The sequence below is a fragment of the Spodoptera frugiperda genome, chromosome 13 (genome assembly GCF_023101765.2).
Source record: "Spodoptera frugiperda isolate SF20-4 chromosome 13, AGI-APGP_CSIRO_Sfru_2.0, whole genome shotgun sequence".
NCBI lineage: Eukaryota > Metazoa > Arthropoda > Insecta > Lepidoptera > Noctuidae > Spodoptera > Spodoptera frugiperda.
The window spans coordinates 9,679,911-9,701,664 of NC_064224.1; the positions used below are offsets into that span (position 1 = coordinate 9,679,911).

Here is a 21,754-nt window from a genome sequence, read left to right on the forward strand (position 1 = left end):
GAGTCTGACACTCCCTCTCGCCTCGCCCAAGGCGAGAAAAGTCATTGGATGATTTTCCCCCATCAAAAAAAAAAAAAAAAAAAGATAAATCATAGCAACACTGTTAACATCGTACGCATCGTCGCCTTTCGTTCGGCAGATCGTCGACGAACATAAATATATTATGTACCTACCTAGCTTAGCGAATACCGTTTTTTGCAACGTTTTTTTTATGAAACATCATCGTTGTTAACATCTGTGATGCATTTGTTAGAGAATAGCATGGCCAACATAGCTGGAGACTCACCCTACTGATACAAAGAAAGCAATTAAGCGGAGTATTTTTTTTTAAGTTAGAGTAAGGCCTGATGACGAGATGAGGCCATAATGCATTAGCCATCCGCGATCTATCGGATCCATCTAGCTGCATGGAGGGTTACATTACAGACATTACTCGACATGTTCACCACTGCATTCAAAATATTTGTCGGTGTGTAGTCTAAAGGTATACTGTTTAGTCTATCCACCTAATGGTCCACAGAATCAAGTGGATTAAGTGGTCTTAATAAATCAAAACGTCACTATTTTTATGAGAACTAACCTCATGACTCTGTGGAAAATCTTGATGAAAGACCAATTACTATATAGTGGTAGAGGTGGTATAAAAATTGGACAAGGTCTTTGGAAAAGGTTGGGCACCCGCTTCTGCAAGAAGCCTAAATTTACTTTACTTTTGTTTTGAGGGCAGAAAATCATCCAATGACTTTTACCACAGCTTCTACCGCCTTAAGTGAGGCGAGAGGGAGTGGCAGACTCTTACTAACCACCCTGTTCCTACTCCTGCTTTGAGCCGGAGCTTCGGAAATCTGTTCTCCGGATAAGGCTAACTTTACCCAATAATACATATCTACGTATTTACCAATTGGGAAATGTCTCTTGACAATAAAGTGGTTATGGCCATAACTTCACGCACCCTATGATCAGCACGGGCCATAACCAAATGCTCTTCGTTGGTACCTATATCGAAACATTTTTAGACATACATGAAATAATTAACTCTTACGCACACATTGGCAGGCGGGCGATGTCTCGCAAAGGGATGAGCTTGTAGGGTGGTGCGCATGCGCTCGACATAGACTTTTTAGAAGTACCCACTCTTTGTTCATTTTCGGTGGAATCGAGGATCTTTTCTTTACGTATAGATAACTTCCTGCACAAATACCCACTCTTATTAAACTTTATTTTAGGATATATAGGAAAAGTCATCGGAGTCGCGGGGAGCCAGTGGATGCAGGTGGCGGCTTGTCGTTCTATGTGGAGGACTAAGGGGGAGTCCTTTGTTCAACAGTGGACGTCTCTCGGCTGATGATGATGATGATGAATAAAACAATGAAGACATTTAAGTGATTTATTGATAGACAACAATTTTTCAAACAATAAATATTCGAATAATCTACATAGAGTTACATTTTACACAAAAAAGTGCACTTCTCAAATGATACACTAGACACTTTCGTTTTGGTTTCAATATTCAAAATATAGTAAATGCCATCGAGGAATGCGTATAATAAATATATAAAATAAGTAATATATATTTGTGCTCTCAAGGTCACTTTCCACTTATATCTAAAATACAAATAAATAAAAACAACTTTGTTCCTGCAAAATTATGGAGGGTAGACGTCAAATATGTAATTTTGTGGGTATTTTTACATGTCAATGGTATTTATTGACGTAATTTAAATTTTATTGAGAAATTCTATTTCTTAATACCTAGATTTGAGTACTAAGCACCTTGTAGAATAATAAAATACTTACACGTTTTTCGTTTAACAAAAACACCCACAAAATTATAAATTTCGTAGTAAAAATTACACAAATATGATTTTTTACGGTTAAATGTTATCGGCTTACTCACCTCGAGTTCCTCGTCAAACCGTTACGTGAGTAAGCCGATAACATATAATAATTACACAAATATGTTAGTAAAACTGTACTTTAATTAACATTACATACAACAATGTTTATTAATGTATTACATACCCACAATACCTAAGAAGTTTAATAATAAATGCGAGAATAAATACTGTTACGAAGACAAAAGTTATTTATTATTATCAAAGTTGTATTATTTATTGTTTTTACAACAGCTCAGTACATTATTTTGAGACAATAAACTAGTATGGACAACGTTGACAGACAGTTTAATACTTTGGAACACAAATAAATACTTTTCAAGCTTTATTTTCTTTTGTGCGAACTTGCTTGACTAAAGTCATGTAGATGTTTTGGGCTCTTGCAGTATTGGGCCGTAATAAGCAGTAGTGGGCCGCATTAGGCCCTATCAAACTGTATTATGTACTGTCAAGTAGTTTCACTACTGGTGTCCTATACCATTGTGATAATGATGACTATCAAGCCGTTACAAGCTTAGTGAGGCCGTTCTAGACTCTGTTAAGTAGTATTAGGCCCTGTGTTGTACTCTCAGGCCCTATTACGCACCAGGCCGTATGTTATGCAATTTCAGGCCGTATTCCATGCACTGTCAGGCCGCTTTTCACATTTGTGCTATTAATGTTGGTCTAATTCACTGTCTCAACTTACCCTTTACCTTACCAATAGCGTGAAGCTATCACCCTAAATATTACTTAGAAAATAATGAAATTGCACTTATAGCGTGTAATATGCATCTAAAACTAAGAACACATATTTGTTCGTAGACTTAAGGAAATATTAATTAAGTTATTAAGCGTTTTCTCTTGATGATTTATGTTCTGGAAAAGAAAAAAGATAGGGATTAATGTTTTGTTATACAAATAACTGAATCTGCCACGACATTCTAACCCGATGTCATCAAATACATAATGGTCGTAAGCTCTACTACTAGAGAAAGATATTCAAAGTTTTTAAAAATTTTACAGTAATAGCATAAAGTCTGAAATTGTACCCGATACAAGGCAAAACTCATCCCCTAATACATGGGACTCATAACATAACTCTTTGACTACCGCTTGAGCTCCTGTACTCTGTAGACTGTCTCGTTGGTCCTGTGGTCGCAAGTGCGACTGCTGGACAAGGAGTCTCAGGTTCGATTCCCGGGTCGGGCTAAGTACTACTGAGCTTTTTTTGGCTTTTCGATAATTTCTCAGTAGTAGCACGGAGTTTAGAATTGTGCCCAGTATATGGCAATAGGCTCACCCCCTATTACATGGGACTTATAACACAAATGGTGAAAAGTGGGTGTACAAGTACATTGTACAGCATCATTGTGTGCCGTAATGTGCGCCTCTGCCTACCCCTTCGGAAATAAAAGGCGTGACGTTGTTGTTATTTACTTTCCTGTATAACGTGAGCAAAGCAAACAAGACGCTATTAAAATAAAAATATGAATATAGTACAAACCTTCATATACCATTTCCTGTACAAAGCAAACAAAACGCTATTAAAATAAAATAATGAATATTGTACAAACCTTCACTGCGCCTTCTCATCCTTGATCTCGCGGACATCGACCTTGGGGTTGTTCTTCCAGATGTAGTAGGAGAGCGAGCTGGCGTAGCCCAGCCACGCCAGGTAGGGCAGCATCAGGTAGCCGGCCTTGTGGCTGATGGGGAAGAAGGAGAGCGTCGTCGCCAGGGCAGCGCCCGACAGGACTGAGATCTCGATGAAGGCCTGTGGATAAGTAAAAATTTCTTTGTATTAACCCTTCGTATGTTTGGAACGTGGATCCACGCGAGACACAATGTATTTTCTATTGTTGTCTTATATACGGCATACAAGAGGTTAAGACTTTTGTTGAGACATAGTAAATTTAATTATTATTTTAGTAATTCGAGTCGAGTTCCACGTTAAACAGTTACGTGAGTCAGCCGATAGGATAATAAATTATTTCGAGTTGATTGAAAAATTGTGTATTTCATAGTAAAAAATATGTCTGTCCGTCTGTCTGTCTGTCACAAAGCCTGTTTAATTAATTATCATTCTTAGCTAATCGAAGTAGCGTTGGCAAGTTCCATTGTCCCTTTTTGCTTTATAGCCAAACGTGCTCAAATATTGTTCGAGAATTATCATACCCTATTTCAGCAGCTTTCTCGAGTTAAGCGAAATTAAATCGAAAATGTTTTGATAAGATCACAATTATATAACACTCTCATTCTCTTATTTAGCATATTCACAGCTTATATCACCAAACAACTGTTTTAATAGAAAAAACCCAACAATGGGTCGACCCGGAAATCGAGCCCATCAGTCTTTCTTCAACATAACATCTTCCGACCCAAAAATACACACAGTCTGGACTAATAATAACATAATCGTCATCATAATCTTCATCATCAAATGCTACACACCAGTTTGAAGTCCTTCATGCCGAAGAAGATGGGAGTCCACGCCCAGTTGAGGAGCAACTGGCCTCCGTACAGAGTAAGGGGGAGTACTGCCTCATCTGGAAATAATTTCATAGTGTATTAGTATCATATTAATTACTCACTAACTCTTTTGAAAGGAGAATTGTGTGAGTGACTATTATAAGTAGTATATGTTTATAATACCTATCGTGAGACATACGTGGGTTAACTAAAAATAATTGTTTATTCACGTAAATGTACAGAGAAAGCTGTAGAGCTTTACTAGTTTCGAGTCACAGAGATACTCATTATCATGAGCAGCCTGCGCAGACGCGCTACGTCGCGCACCCTACCTAGTAAAACTTTTCTTAATATATGTACGTGAGTAAACCGTTATTTTTAGGTTTAACCGTGAGTTAACCGTTGTTACAAGTACTGTTTGACTACAGTGTGCTAAGCACGAAAACTATCGAGAAAGTGTTCGTATCGCAATCGACAGAATTTTCTATGACATTTGAACAGCGCCCCTACCGTGCGTAAAAGGAACTAAATATCGCAAGCACGTATGTTTTTGATAACTATCGTATAGTAATCGTATCGTATTGGTATCGAAACCTAGAACATTTTGACACAAATTGGAAGCACGAACGAGCTTTTGACGTACGGTAACGTAAATTTCGAAAGCTGGCTATCGAAACGAGTCGAAACATTTGTCACTGAGAATTTGTCGGTGAGAATGGTATCGAAATTTGTAATAATACAAAATATATTATATTGTGAAGTCAGTGAGTGCTTGCAGTGATTTTTATAAAATGCCAAGACCGTCTTTGTACCAACAAAGTATAATAAGTACTTACGATCGTTAACAACGATTGTACCAACAACAACGAATACGTTTAAGGGTTGTTGGGGAATCGGGGATTGGGAATATTAGGAAGGGGGAAATTGGGCCTCCGATACCTCACTCACACAACAAAACAACGCAAGCGCTGTTTCACGTCGGTTATCTGTGAGGCCGTGGTATCACTCCGGTCGAGCCAGCCCATTTGTGCCGAAGGATGTAATCCACAATAATAGGAAATAAGTAAAGAAAACTACTACTAAAAACATTTTGGTGGACAGAATAAATAGACTCCATAGTTATTTCAAGTGTTTTATTACTTTTTTCTACAAAATCCTCTTTTTATAGTTAATAAAATGTATATATATATATATAAATAACTTAAAAACTATTTTATTCTAATCTTAATCCCAATAATATATAATTTATTTATTTATTATTATAAGACATTATTGAAAAACAAGATGAAGACACAAGATCATGTGGTTATGCCAATTATAGACATGCACCACATTCACAGTATTGACACAGTTAGAATAATTATTATAAATACAATATTTTGATAATATTTTAAAATAACATAAAAACAGAAAAATTGAAATAAATATAAAATTAACAGTAAGTAACAAAAAATAATCAACTAATAAAAAATTATAACTTTTCTCACGCTCCCTAGCATAGTATTCTTGTCATTCTCTATACACATTTTAATCAAACTCGCTTTAGGTTTTTTCACTGGTGGAGGATTCCAGCTATCTTCCTCGGATGGAGGATCGGTGGTGTTGGTGGAGGCGCTGGCGAAGGGTAGGCTTCGTGAGGAACAGTGAGTGGTGTGGTAGGAATACAGTAGGCCCACTGCTCCCAGTAATATTGGACTGGTCCCACAAATATTCCAATCTGTAAAAAGATAATACATCAAATATTACATTACAAACATTGTTTAAGTATCCGCTGCTGCCTGAATGGCTCTTTCTAGGGGTTTGCACCGGAGCAGTCAGTACCGGAGAATAACCGGTAATATACCGGTAAAAGTACTTGATTGAAATCAATCGGTTGTTAACCGATTAAACTCCGGTGATCATATTATATCTAAATGGAATATTTTTATGTCAATACTATATTGATACTACTAAAATAATAGAAATATTTATTAACCATCAGTTTTTAATTTAATACATAATTAAGATAATTTATTTACTGATTTGCTTCTTTCGAATGATATTAATTATTTTGGTCATCAACTCAAAACGCTCTTGGCCGTTTATGTGGTTCAATTCACTTGCTACTAGCTTTCCAAAGAGTTCAGCGTTCGTTGAAGTCCAATTTTATTATCTATTCTGTTTTGTTTTTCAATTAATAAGAACTTGATTTGAAATTAATGGTTTTCATCACCGGTTATCACCGGTGAATCTCCGGAGATCGGCAAATCACCGGTGAATTTCACCGGTACGCCAGATTTTGCTCCGGTGCAAACCACTAGCTCCTTCCATTTGGCCTGAATGTAACTGCCACCCCGGAGAGGGTTTAGACAAATCTCCGTTAAATTATTGTCCATCACATAAAAAAAGGGCTAATCAAAGAAACATTTAGAAATCTTTACTTACTTTTGCATAAATTCCACCATTAGCTCATATTGGAGTTGAATCGTCCTCATTTTAAATGTAACATGTTAAAATTGTTATTTATTTACATAAGATAAAATAATAAACAACCGGCAAATGACAAATGTCAAATACGACGTTCGGAAATCATAAAAAAAATTATAAATTTATGAAACTAAGTACTTATTTTTTTTTCATAGATAATGTCACGTTATATTTCTCTTAACTCGCTTTAAGAACTTTTTGCACATAATTAATATTTATTTAATAAATATTATTTCATAAAACGTGTAGACAAAGGTTGAAATATATATATAAATTTAATTTAGTTTTCAGACGAAATCTTTATGCTCAATAAGTCATTCAAATCGTTCACTTGGCCGCTTCTCTAGTTTACATTAGCATGACGTCACTATCGAATTTGATGCGAGCTCTCGATAGTTGAAAGAATAGGCTTCGTGCTGCCACACTCCGTTAACGTCTCATGACGTATCGTCATCTCGATACGTTTACATTACGAATGCGATAGTTATTCGTGCTTGGCGCTCAGTTTGCTTTGCGCTTAATGGTCACCACGCATCATCGACCACTTATTGCATCGTTCATCAACCATATTATATTAAAGCCTTCAATACATAAACTCTCACTTTAAATAATTCTCTTCTGAATCCAGATTTGAGATAGGAAAAAATCCACCTAAAACCTTAGTAAGTCTTATTTCATATACATCTAACTATATAAACACGCTACACCTAGTAAAACTGAACATACATGTACCTATTACCTATTTACTCACAAAACCAAGGTGTGAATGTTTTACAAGAATACCATAAAATGTATTTTTATTGCCTGACGTCATAAGTAGTATGTACATACGTAAGTATTTATGACTGGTTTCAACACATAGGTACTTATGTAGGTATGATATCATGATTTGTCAGATTTATCTTATGCTGAGGTAATATTGCCAATTAGCATACATGCATTAGGTACAGAACCTACTTCTTAGTTTTCTTGATGTTGTGATGTTTCTATTATTTCCTTGATATTGACTTAATGAGGCTTCTTGTTTAGATATGTATATGATTATTTTTATGTTACTATGCTCATTTATCTTTGTATGACTAATTTCAGCAATTTAGAGCAACTTGATCAGTTCATGTCTGCATGAGTAAAAAAAATGCCTATACCTAACCCTTTAGAGTTGGTACAATGTAGAGGGTAGATCTCTTTAATCTATCTATCTATACTTCTGTACACTTGCCTTTTTTTAAGAGGGAAAAATCATCCAATAACTTCTCCCGCCTTGGGCGATGCAAGAGGGCATGTCAGACTTTTACTAACTAAAAACGACCTCGTTCCTACTCATTCTCTTTGAGCAAGAGCCCCGGTAAACCCGCTAGGTAGACCGCAACTCTGTACACTTGGCTATATTGGCATTTTATACAGAACATACATTCCTAGTAACCAAATCTACCTCTACCTATAGATGATAAAAACTAGCCATTAGTAAACACCAGTCATACATACTCATGTGTCACGAAATACCAAATTCAAATAACTGTACTTACTATGGCTATCTACGATCGATGTATCTTACTTACAAAGATAAGGTTATCGTTTCCGAAACGTTATCCCTAAGCCGGTGGGTTTACATAATAATAACAATATTCTTCTATTTATTCTAGACGTTGCTTGCTTGTTTCTTCAAGTATTTTATTAAGATAACATTGAATATTCTCTTTAGTCATTTTAACAGTCAAGGTTAATTTTGTGTACCGGTATTTGAAAGGACATATCACAGAGAAGGAATCCTGAATTTATAGGTATTAGACTTAGTCTAGAATACCTATATACAAGACTCATTATGGTATATAGGTAGTTCTAACTAATTCCAACCAAATTAGATATACTATTATTAGAACTTGAAATTTACAAACCATGTTTATTTATGTCGACGAGTTTCCGATTTTATTAAGTTGGATATAACTCTCTCTAAATTAAAATTCATTAAAATTCCTTATATTTTTGAAAATTAATCTCGTTTTCATCACCCGTTTGCAGCGTTTGGGAGCGTACCGTTTACATCCTGTATACTAGACCTAGTTTAATTATGGTAGAGGTCTAACTAATTCCTAAATTAAAATGCGGTTAATATTATCTCTAGGTTCGTTACTTCAAGTGAGTAAAAAAGGATTGGCATACTGTTGTCGACTGACATCCATATCTTCATATCATATTCGAATCGTTGCATCAAGCCTTTATCAGACTTGCAACAACTGTCTTATTTATGACAAGTGACAATGCCATATTTTAGATAATGAAATAATGGTAAATTGTACACTTTGCTCAAACTGAACTGGTACAAATCATCATCAAGAATGATGCCCACTGTTTCACAAACGGCTCCCCTCGCAAGGGAAGGTTTGTTTAAATCCCGAAGATTGGTGGTTCGGGGATCCAACTTTAGATGTACCTAACTAGGGGTTTAGAGTTTCATCACCACGCTTGCTCAATGAGGATTGGCTATTTAAAACATAAAATATGTTTTATTTGAAATTATAAGCCCAGGTTTCCTCACGATGTTTTCCTTCACCTTTTGTCAGTGGTGTCTAAATAAACTCAGAAGGTTTTGGGAAATTCCCAAGGCTAAAGAGACTATTGCTCTTCCAAAAATTATCGACATATTTTCTAGTTGCTAGGCACTCAAACAGTTTACACTACTATGTGAATGCACCTGTGTACACAAGATAAAATTACAAGATTTAAACATAAGTAAACATATGTATGTAGGTGCTATGTATGAATATGTCAGACACATAAATTTTAAATATACTATAGTCTTTCTTCAGTGAAGTTGGATATTGTTCTTTTATTTTATTTTTTTAATTTAAAAATGTAATATTTGAATGATACCTAGCTCTCAGAAAAAAATTTACTGGTGTTTAAAAATCAGGCAGTATTTGTAAAATTACGTACATTCCTAGTGCATTGTTGTTCAAGAGATAATTATTCGGCAATTCCCATCGCAACTAATTTATAGTCACGGAACTCAGTTAAGTTAACTAAATGTTTAGCAAATGGTCAAAGATTAGTTCACTGACCTTTGCAATGGTAATTAGAATCATCAACACTGCTAAACAAATAGACAGATCATTCCGTAAGGTAATATCTGATGAATCAGTAAGTATAAATAGTAGTAGCAATAATTATAGTTATAAATTGGTTGGTGGCCAAACACAGACTTATCAAAAAAAAAATCATACCTTGGAATCCTCCGCACTCTTCATAGATGATATATGAAGCGTAACCCATGCTGCTGTACAGAACAGTCCAGGCTGGTCCGAAGACCCACTTGGGTGGGTTCCAGCTTGGTTTCTTCAGGCCATCGTACCATGCCTTCTGACCATCATCCTTCCGGATCTGGCCAGCGAAGTACAGGCCGTTGACCCATCCACCCACGTTGGGTAACACCATGGAACCAAGAGCGGGCCAGTTTGCCATTACGAAGTCGTTTATGCTGGAAAAAGAAAATATTTGATTGTTAGAAATTATGTTTTTTTAAATAATTGCTTGTTGATGTTCCTTCAAAGAGCAAGGACAAATTAAGTATCTACCTAATTTAAAAAACAGCTTTGTTACATACAATATTGGAACTTTTACATTGTATAGCGCGGCATTACGTGCCTTAATGTGCACCTCTGCCTGCCCTTCGGGGATATAAAGTGGCATTGAAAAAGAAAAACATTTACTTATTGAACAACCACTGAATTACAATAATTGTTTTACTTTTTAACTAAACTTATTAAATAATAAAGATATAATAAATTAAAAACCAAGAAGAACAATATTCAATAACTATTTTGTTTTTTTTTTTTATATACATATTTAATTACTCTCACCCTTTGACTGCCATAGTAGACAATGTCCAAAACAAGACTGTCAAAGACTGACTATTTTATTATAGGCTGACTATTTATTAAAAATAATAATTTAATTTTGTCAAGTCATACTGTCAATGCAGTGTTGTTAATTTGCTATTAAACCATGAGTAAGCTACTAAAAATGAACATTAAACTAATAAACTAAATGTCAAGTCATATCTTCCTGGAATGACAGAAATATGACTGTGTATGTTAGTTGTTTTCCTATGAATAAAGTATTACAATTTTAGAATCAAAATCTGGATAATTAAATCATTAAAGGTCAACCCGTGATCAGTAACAAATATTTAATTTTGTATGAGATTATTATATCGAAAAGGGGGTAAACAAGCTGACAGATTATGTGATGATAAACAATTAATTTGATCAGTCAAGCAGATGTCATGAGGACATGCTACTACTGCATACTGGTAGCAAAAATATTAATATTGCAATTGTTTGTTACTAAAAGGTCTATGAGTGTAGGGTAATTTTAACTGGGTCTGGGAGTTTATCAATATGACATTAAATTAAACTCCCTATTACAATCCAACCTCTATGTAAATGTAAACAATATTGAAACTTCCCTGCTCCACCCAAAACAATAACAAGTACAATTATACAATAGTATCATGACCTAGCTAATTTTGGCTACTGATAAAATGGCTTAGCAACACATTAAGCCGACCTCCAATATTTATATGAAGCTTGTATGGAATTATCAATCAAAAGATAAAAAACATTATTAACATTACATAATACATGGGATGTTTTTATTATCTAACTTTTTTATTTTTATCTTCAGAACTTTCTGGCAATATTTTGAAACAATTTTGTTACAAGTAAACATTCACAGACACAGTGTAGTCTGGAATTTAAACATGTGTGTGGCATCTTATAGGCAGGCTATTAATAGAACCAACTGCCTATTACTGTTCACCATATATTTAACATGAATCCGTAACATTGGAATATCCAATGATTGAATGTATTAATAACAGAATTACGTTTGGAATTTTATGTGTAGTAACATAGAAATAGGTTGGATCACTATTTTTTGGAAAACATGATGTACCTCAAAAACTGTTGACTTTACTACATAGAGCTAAAGAGTTTGTTTGTTTGAATGTGCTGATCTCCAGAACTACTGGTTTGAATTAAATAATTATTTTTGTCCTGGATACTTCATTTATCAAGGAAGGTTATAGGCTATAAAACATGACGTTATGATCAATAGAAATAGAAATCATAGCAAAGTGGGTGAAACAACACTGGAGTAACAAGTTATACTATATTTTTTAATGTAATTATTTTTTGTGCTACTCTGTGTAACACTTGGGTAATAAAAAGGCATAAGTACATACATATGATTGTGACAAAGTCCAAGTGAACAAACTGTCAAACACACTTTCTTAGATTAGCATACAATTCTAATTAGAGACTGTGTGAACAAAAGAACTTTCCATTGAAACAAAATGCTGCTCTATAATACAATAGAATTGAACTCTATTTTGGACTAAATAAAGACTAATTTATGTTGTAAATATAAACCTAATTAAGTAGAAGATGAGGTGTGGATGAGGCCAATATTAATTACAAAACTAATCAGATTCGGTAAATTATGCACTTTTTGTTACATAGTAATAAAGTATAGGTATTTTTCAATGGTTTTTTAAACACTAGTTAATTTTTTTCATTGTACCTACCTAATAAGAATGATTTTTGTAACTACATCTACTAGGTAAACAGTTTTATTAAAGCAATACAAGTACTTTTCATTGTAAAATTCTAGATTATTCTGTTTGAATAAACATTAAAAGTTAGCACACACTTGATCAAAAGAAATAAAAACTTTTATAGTCTGGATACTACCTTGAACTTTGCAAGAGTGCTATTACTTATTTCTTACACTTGATGCAGACAATTTAGTTTCAAAACCTTACCTAGAATCTGCCATAGTTATTTTATTTTATTAGAATTCACTTATTACTGTAACCAACCACTTCACTACTATAAATATGTGAAAAAATATTGAATTTATCATACCTTTCCAACTCCATTCTTACTAATTCTTTTCGACAGACACTTGAGATAGCAAAACAGTACTTAAACCGTGTACGCCGCTATACACAATTTAAATTAATGATAATAAACTGAAATCGCTCCCAAAATATCGATTAAAGTCCGTGTGTCGCCAGTTTGATTAGATAATATTCAATAAAACTTACCAGCAATAGTAATTGGACACCTAATTTCGAGTAAGTGACGTAATTTTCGTTATTATCTACGATGATTGAGCCAAATTCTAATGTAGTTAAGTTATTCGTGTGTGAGCGAGTGTCCCGTATCCATTACGCAATTTATTTACATTTTAACCGGTAAACTTCTAGAAAGGTAAGATACAATTCATGTAAAAAGTATTGTTACTTACTCGTTTATGTTATTTAATCCAAAATCTGCTGGTAAACGCAGAAAACGTCTCGTAAATGTGAAAATAAAAATGTAAAAGCGAAATCAGCTTCCTCGAACAAATATTATGATACAAAATTTAAAATTTACGGAAATACTGGAAACGCTTTGGAAATTGTGGGCTTTTCAAATTTATAGCATTATACCTAAGTGACGTAGTGTCAATTTTGTCAGATGACTGCATCGTTCCGTTTTGTGTAAGATGAATCTTGCCATTTTGTCAATATAACAACAATTCAATATTTTTTCTCTTTTAACTTGTGACTTTCATTACTAATATATCTGATTACTTTACTTATAATTTTTCCGAGTTTATTTTGTACCGAATTTTCCCATAGCAACATAGTTATTCACCACAAAATAATCAATCGATATCTAGTAGTAAAAAACGGAACGCAGATAACAGTGTTTACCAAGTACCGGCAAGTATCGATAGGGTAATAAATTCAAGGCTCCTATTTATAACTCCTTTGAACTTTGATCTTAGCGGGGGTGACCCAACAGGGAATATTTTTAATGAAAACCCATCTTCAATTCAACCTGTTAGTCTTTACTCTTTAGTGGATTAGGAGCGCCACTGGGCAACTAAACCGTTCTAGCCTAGGGCCAAAAAATATCACTATAAACTTACTTAAGTATGAAATTTATTTTTGACGATATATTACCTCTATACCTACAAAATAAAGATGAACTCACTGATAATTTTATATCAAACTTAAGTAGGACACTTTATAATAAGTAGTATCTAGCCAACTGCTTGTCTGTCCAATTAATATTCATGTAACGTTAAACCATTCTAGGCACAATGGTCAACTGGGGAATGATTGGGGCCATTATAACGCCCAATGTTGGCGGTTGGGTTGGCGCTCTGACAATGAGTGGGAAGGTCAAGCAGCCTGATGGTAAGGCCTGGTACCAGACCCTGAACAAACCTTCTTGGACCCCGCCTTCCTGGCTGTTTGGACCCGCTTGGACGACACTATACTGCGGCATGGGTTATGCTTCGTACCTCGTTTATACAGAGTGTGGTGGTTTTACAGGTAAAGTTGGTCTTTTTTGTCTATTATGAAGATTAGTCCAGGATGTCCCACAAATGTTTGACCTCATATTTGATGTTTGTTAATTCCAGATGACGCTGTTCTTCCACTGTCGTTGTACGCTGGCCAGCTGTTGCTCAACTGGGCCTGGACCCCTATTTTCTTTGGAAAACAAAAAATGGGATTGGTAAGACCTATTTCTTATAAGAAAAAACATGTGAATGGAAGTCCAGGCATACCCGGATTTCAGCGGATAAAAAAACTAATTTTGATGTTGTCCTTGTGACACCACTGACCATCTTGTGACATGTGTACTATATAAACCAAGGTAAACCCCCTCCCCCCTTTATTTTTATCACTGACAATTCAGCGTTTGGCCACCAACTCGCTTACTGCCAGGACGGCGAAGCGAAGATGTGGCCGAAGATGAAGCACACAGACTTAGAAAGTACTTATTCACTCCGACCTATAAATAATTATATTCTATGTAATGTATGTTCCAGGGTTTCGCCGACATGCTAGCCCTGGACGCGACAGCAGTGGCCTGCACCTACAGCTTCTACAACATCGAGCCGACCACCGCCTACTTCATGGTGCCCTACCTCGGCTGGCTGTCCTTCGCGACCTGCCTCAACTACTCCATTTGGCAGCGCAACAAGCCTGGCAGAGGAAGCAAGAAAATAAGCAGCGATGATGAGAATTAAAGGCAAAGGGAATATTTTTACCACCATGTTTACCTACTTCAACGAAAAGTTCAGTGAATATTACAAAACGCATATTTTAATAAACCACAAAATGTTTTACTTGTTATGCCTTATAAAAGGTTAAGAAAAAAATAACTCGAAATTGAAACCAAAACTGAGATTTTTCACATTCACAATTTACTTTTTATATGTAGTGTAAGTTTAAGTAATGTTAAAGCACTTTATTTCAAACATAGAATGGTAGAAGTCACTGTTGTTGGTAATTGGAGCTCGTCAAATGCACTTTCAGGTACAAAAAAATGCACTGGATTAATTCAATTGTTTTTGTTACGAAGTAGCACTAGATTAAATCAATTAATTGTTTTTGTTACCACATAATGAGGGCTTGTAAAGTAGGTGTCGCTAGCGGCGTTATTGGGTATTTGCACCATTGAAAGACGTTTCAATGAAATGATGGTTCTCTATTTTGCATTTACTAGATGACGCTAGTGTAGTTTAAAGTCGTGCCTCTCTAACTGACTAAAAGTCATAGTCCAAGTTTACAGTTTTCAATAGTTTGTTGTAAAAGAGACCTTAGTATTAAAGTAATAAAGATTAAACAGCGACGTTAGTACTGACTAGCGTCATTGGAGTCAAAGGTGCAATAAATGACGTCATAATCAGTTTTACTGCCGTACTCAGAGTCATTTAATGGTTACTTAACCCAATCCTTACCAATTGTTTTCGGAACAAAATCGTTACTAAGGAATAGTTTAAGTAATCATTAAATCAGTCTTTGAGTGCGGCAGTTAATCATCACATTATTAATATGTCTTAATTATTATACTGCCAAATATACCTACCTCAAATATTGTAATAAAATAAAATGACAATGTTTATTTTTAGTATTGTACATTTATATTTCACTTAATCAATAAATATACACTATACACGAAAGTATTATTTTATGCGTTTTAATTTATTTAGCTCGCCCTGCTGTATTGATGCATCCTTGTAGATTTGTTTCACCTTCTCTTTTCTTATGTTGTCGCTAGAAAGAGATAAAAGATTTGTTAGCATGGAAGTGTATTAAAGTTTAATGTTATACGATTTTAAACTCTATTACAATAAATTTTAAAATGGATAAAAAAGTAAGTATTGTGCTACTAAACAGTCTTGCAGTCTTCTTTAGAAATTAATGTTGAGCAGTGCCTACAGTTTTTTCAACAGTTCTAATTTCATGCATAACGCGTTTTTTGTGGTGATAGAAAATCAACAAATGACTCATCCCCCTAGGGTAAGAAATCATGGAGTGTTAAACTCTCACTGACTAAAAACCAGTTTCTACTCTTGCCCTATGCCGGGATCTTGGTATATGGTCCCATCTAACATAACCCCTTTTTTTGAGGGGGCAAAATCATGCAATGACTTCTCCCACCATAGGTGAGACGAAAGGGAGTGTCAGACTCTTGCTGACTAAAAACCACCAAGTTCTCCTGCTTTTAGCCGGAGCCCCGGTAACCTGTTACGTTGTCTGCAGCTCTCTTTATCCTACAACAATCAACCTATCTTCATCCTACAGTGTTCATAAAACCATCTTACCTATGTATCTTCTGCCGTATCTTGACGGAGCCGATGTAAGACTTGTCTCGCCTGATCTCTCGCAGCGCTCCCTTCATCTCCTTCTTGTACTTGGTCTTCAGACGCTGGGACTCTGCTTGTTCCCGAGATAGTTTAGCACTCTTGCTACCCGTGAACCTGGAGGAAAGAGGAGGGATGTTCAGTTTAGTTTAGGAGTATTTCATAACTTAAAAACTACCTTTTTTAACGCGTAGTATGTCAGGAACGCAGATCTACGCGAGATATAATGTGTTTTTTAATGTGTCTTTTATACTGGCATACAAGAGGTAAAGACGGTTAAAAAAATATTTTAGATAGCGTGTATAACTAGTAGAGTTTTGCAACTTATGGAGTTTCTTGCTCGTTCTTCTCTATTCGAATCTACATTTTGGAACGAGCACCTAGCTTCACTGACAGACAGACCGATGGAGAATTCAATTTAACGTTTCAAAAGTGCCTAATTTAGGATTAATTGAAATAAATACTTTGACTTTTGATTTTTTATAAATAAGTAACATAATTACAAATTCAATCTAGTCAACAAGACTAATTCCAGCGAACAACTTGCTATAAAACTGCATCAAAAGCAGTTCAGACATTTAGGAGTTTAAAGACCAACAAATATAATGTATCAATGTATCAATACTCACACTTCCTGGATGTCCGGTTCGTACAACCTCAAAGCTTTCGGCCTCTTCTTCTCCCTGGTAAGAGGAGTGAAGGTCTTCACCTCCAACCCAGCCCTCATGTACTTAATAATTTGATTCGCCCTATTAGCTACCTTCGCAGGATACAAATCCAAGTCTATCCTACCTACCAACTTCAAATGAGGCTCAAACAAATAAACCTGTGCCTCAATATCATTAAAATAATCAAAGAATTCCTTCAAAATCCCCATACTTGTCGACAAACAACGTATTTTAAAATCATTGTTGATTTCTGTTAGAGTAAAATCTCGCGCCGCCATCTTGCCTTCAACGTCCATTTTCGAACAGTCTTCTTCTAAATTCAAAATCTTAGAATCTTTATGTAACCTAAAAGGCGGTACAACTTGTATGGGATTTAGAACTGTAACATTAGCGCTTAAATATAAAATGCCTCTTAAAAAGTTGATGGCAGATGGTACTAATCTTTTAGATAAAATTGTGTATTCTAAAAGGAGAGTAGTTACGAATAAACCTCTGGATATTGAGTAAGCGTCGTTAAATCTACATGTAGTTAGGATTTCTGTCATAAATATCATAGATGGCGTCGTGATCGGATGTCGGAAATCCGATGTGGGATATAATAAAGATATTAATTTGAAAAATATTAACGTATCCATGTCAGGAACACGCTTTTGCCGCTTTTTGTACTGTCCATATTTTTCTTTTAGTAACTCTGCTATGTACTTTTTAGATGACACTTTATTTGTTTGCGACAGATCATAGAAGTATGGGGCGAGTCTGTCGAAGATGAGAAACGCTTTGATGACGTCACTCTCTTCCTTTAAATCGCTAAACAAGTCATTAATATACTGTAACATGTACGCAAATAGTTTTGTAAGTTTGTCCTTATTTTTCTCTGATAGACTTGGGTCGTAGCTTTTTATTAGGTTTTGTAAGGCACTGGCTTGTTGGGCTGGGGTCTTTCCAGTTAATAATTCCTGTAAGAAATTATAAATTATAGTCATGATAACAAAAACAGTACTTATGATCCCATTATAAACGTGATAAAAGTAGGATAGATGTAGTTAAAGTACAAAAACTATCGTAGGTATCGTGAGAGATACTAAAATTAACTAAAAATCACGGTTTACTCACACACGCGCGCTGCTCGTGATATTGAATCCCTCAGTGACTCGAAATTAGTAGAGCTTTTCTCCATTAATGTACGTGAGTAAACCGTGATTTTTAGTTAAAAGTTGACTGTTGTCTATTGAAGATATTTGATGCTTCACTAAAATATTCTCGTTATTACGCATTTAATTCAAACAATTTGTCATACGCCCGAATATTGAAACGCTATTCAATTTTAAGTTGTACTTAAATGACAGAACTATTCATGAGACCGTCTTAAAATTGAGTGAGGTTTGAGTATTTGACCATTAATTGATTAATATAGAATAAATATATCCACCTACCTTCAATTTATCTCCCTCCCCATCATCAACATCAAAGAAGGAACCAATCTTCTCAACATCCTCCGGTTCCTGTTCTACATCACTTTCACCATCAGATTCCTTCAAATCATTCAGGTTATTCAAGTCTACTTCATTTCCTTCACCATCCTCATCCTCATCTTCTTCACTCTCTTCCTCACTCCCATCATCATCATCATCACTAGAATCATCATCTTTAGAATTCTGGAATAGTATTGTGTCTTCTTCAGTCTTCTTTGTTTTCTTCTCTTCTGGTTTATGTCCATTTTCTTTTGGTTTCTCTTTAGCTTTACTTTTGACTTCTGGCTTCTGGTTTTTGGCTTCTGGTTTTATATCTTCGCTGTCGTCATCACTTGATTCATCATCATTAGATGAGTCATCGTTTTTATTTGAAACTAATTTGACTTTGTTTTTATCTTTTGATTTAGTTTTCTTATTGCTGTCTTCGCTTTTGTCGCTGGCGTCATCAGATTCATCGTCATTTTGACTTTGACTTTGATCTTGATTCTCTTCATCATCACTGTCATCGTCTCCTTCATCTTCTTCATCAGACGTATCTGATATTCCATCATCGAATTTCGGTTTGGCATTTGGTACTAAAATTATAAACATTATTGGTTAAACATTTGTTTTTTTACAAGTGGAACACAAAATCTGATGTATTTAGCTAACATAAGAATAAAAATTCTTCTTTTAGCAAGAAGTAAAAAATCTTACCTGAAAAATCTTTCAACACTTTCTCAGGCACCAATGGTTTTCCATCCTTATCGTAAGCGAGCATGAAATCATGTTCATCATCCAACTCAAAATTATCATCCAAATCCTCGGCCGATCTGAAAAAAATAATTTAATGAGCATGTCATCCCAAACCACTACAAATTCCAGTAGTTCTGTTCTCTTGTAATAATTTAACATTATTTAAGTAGAGATACCTGTGTTTCACTTTTGTTTGTTTGCTTTTAACCGCAATCTGCTCTTCTTCTCCCATCATCCTCAGTTCTCTTTCTTTCTCCAACTGCTCTAACCTCGCCCTCTCTTCCTTTGCTTGCTTTTCGTCACTTTTTAGACCATCTGAGGGCTGAAAATTTAAAGTAATAAAAGTAAATACTAAATAATCATTATCTTTTTAGAAAAGACAACATAACATCATGTCGTTACATTCTATTTCTCATAACGTTAAGTTCTAAAATACCTATTAGCATTACCATAAGGCTGCCAACAGCTGATCATGCAAAAGCACGCGCGCGCGAAATTTAGTTTTGTTATTGCGATAAAAATAAAACTAATGAGTATACAAAAAAGTTTCTTTGAGAAAGTTGTTTCTAATCATGAGAATAATCACGTGTTTACCTATCATTCACTAATTACCAGTCACCCTATATACGGAAAGTACAAAAGCCCCATAATAGTTATTTTGCAATATCATATCAATTATTTCTACTTACAGTGCCTCTCTTCTCAAACTTAAGTTCTCTCATCATCTTATCATAGTCCATATTCTTCTTTTCCGCTTGACTTAAAAGCTTTTCAATAGCAGACTCTTCTGTCTTCATCTTCTTAAACACAACAGGTTGGAGATCTTTCCACTCCGAGTCCAACTTCTCTGTCAGATCTAGAGTTTGTTCTTTTTCTTTCTGTTTCTCTGCTTTTCTCTTCTTAGATTCCGCTATCAATTGCTCTATGAGGTCCTTGTGAGATTTCGCACCATCTTTGGCATCTGTTTTGGATAGCATTCCTCCACCGAAATGACCATCTGCTACGAATTCATCTGTAGAATTGAAGATCATATTTATGAAATACAGTTTCATTAATAATTTTGTCAAAAAATATGTATACAATGAGCTGTCGTAACACAACAAAACTGAATTACACATGAGGCAGCATTGCCAATTCAAATGCAATAGCGTTTTTATACTGTACCGAAACAATGGTGCATTTGATGCTCTGATTGGTTAGTATATTTGTGCCATCCAATCAGAGTGCAGAACATGCTGTCATTCAAATTATTTTAAACTTAAAGCAAACTCGTACTAAGGTTATTGTTCAGTTCAACAGTGTACAGTTTTATTTCTATGTGATTAAGATACAAGAATCAAGAGTGTTTCCTTACCACCCAGACCACCAAACTTCCTGCCATCTTCATCCTCCTCATCATCAGATCTTGGATCATCAAACTTTTCTATTTGCTCTAGTGTTTGTCCTCTGAAATAATTAATTGATCACTTTTAACAATTCTATTTCTGACTGAAAACTGTTTAATAATTGATGAAAATATAAAAATCGTAGTTAAGACAGAAAAAAGTTTCTCTGAAACTCTTGAAAAGATACTTAAACTATTCAAATATTTAAAATACAAACCTATGAGTTAAAACCTCATCATCGGCGAGATTGTAAATATTCTTCTTATTATGCTGCTTTACCCGTTCTGCTGCAAATCGAGCCACCATACGCTCTTCAGCAGACAGCTGGGCGCTCTTCTCACCAATACGACGGTCTATGAACGCATTGGTCTTATGCATCAGCTTCATTTCTGTACCTAACGTCTCTTTTCTCTGTGTGAAATTAAAGTTTTAAAAAGATGATTAATAAAGACACTTCAAATTATATAGAGGGACAGGCGCGAAGTTATTGTCACTGGCATTATTTTGGTATAGTCTGTTTAAGTGATAATAATCATATAAATTCTGGTTTAAATACCATGAACATATTGACGTGACTTTCTACGATTTTAAACAAACAATGGTTAATTAAATACGTGGAATATAAAAGCAATTACCTTCTGTATAGCTTTAGCTCTCGACACACCAGGCAAACCTCTGTCATGCTTCGATTTTTTACCCAAAACTTTAAGTTTCTCCCTGTTAATGTGGACTTCGAAAGGATTCAGCTTTTTCTTGTTTATTTCAGATTTCTTCTTGTTGTGGACTTTGTCCGCAAGGCCCGAGTTTCTCTTATTTTTCACTTTAGCCATTATGTGTAATTAACTGCTGAAACTAGGTAACAAAATAATTAAATCACTGTCGATAATGCGACGTGAATCGTGAACCGATGATACAAATTAGGTTAGGATTTTGACATTGACACAAAAACAACACATGCGTGGTTTTGACATTTG

General features: G+C 35.0%; 3 protein-coding genes across 8 annotated transcripts; 1 reads left to right on the forward strand and 2 right to left on the reverse strand.

Moving 5' to 3' along the window:
* Positions 1-1,373: 1,373 nt before the first annotated feature.
* LOC118270218 (translocator protein) lies at positions 1,374-13,288 on the reverse strand. Of its 5 annotated transcripts, none has more exons than XM_035585661.2 (5): positions 13,122-13,288; positions 10,034-10,287; positions 4,329-4,423; positions 3,452-3,651; positions 1,374-2,753 (listed from the first exon to the last, which is right to left on the reverse strand). In XM_035585661.2, exons 2-4 carry the CDS (start codon positions 10,269-10,271, stop codon positions 3,454-3,456), a joined length of 531 nt encoding a protein of 176 aa, XP_035441554.2. In that variant the 5' UTR covers positions 10,272-10,287; positions 13,122-13,288; the 3' UTR covers positions 1,374-2,753; positions 3,452-3,453. The 5 variants fall into 5 exon arrangements, with proteins under 5 accessions (XP_035441554.2, XP_035441555.2, XP_035441552.2 ...); XM_035585662.2 differs by lacking the exon at positions 13,122-13,288 and adding an exon at positions 12,919-13,068; XM_035585659.2 differs by lacking the exon at positions 13,122-13,288 and adding an exon at positions 12,737-12,886.
* On the forward strand, positions 12,801-15,842 carry LOC118270220 (translocator protein). Of its 2 annotated transcripts, none has more exons than XM_035585664.2 (4): positions 12,801-12,948; positions 13,960-14,199; positions 14,289-14,383; positions 14,700-15,842. In XM_035585664.2, exons 2-4 carry the CDS (start codon positions 13,965-13,967, stop codon positions 14,898-14,900), a joined length of 531 nt encoding a protein of 176 aa, XP_035441557.2. In that variant the 5' UTR covers positions 12,801-12,948; positions 13,960-13,964; the 3' UTR covers positions 14,901-15,842. The 2 variants fall into 2 exon arrangements, with proteins under 2 accessions (XP_035441557.2, XP_035441556.2); XM_035585663.2 differs by having other exon boundaries at positions 12,939-13,084.
* On the reverse strand, positions 15,775-21,719 carry LOC118270217 (nucleolar protein 14 homolog). The gene is made up of 10 exons (XM_035585656.2): positions 21,416-21,719; positions 20,998-21,191; positions 20,750-20,841; positions 20,085-20,407; positions 19,572-19,717; positions 19,357-19,472; positions 18,622-19,235; positions 17,150-18,144; positions 16,482-16,637; positions 15,775-15,930 (listed from the first exon to the last, which is right to left on the reverse strand). Exons 1-10 carry the CDS (start codon positions 21,608-21,610, stop codon positions 15,840-15,842), a joined length of 2,922 nt encoding a protein of 973 aa, XP_035441549.2. The 5' UTR covers positions 21,611-21,719; the 3' UTR covers positions 15,775-15,839.
* Between the last annotated feature and the right edge of the window lie 35 nt (positions 21,720-21,754).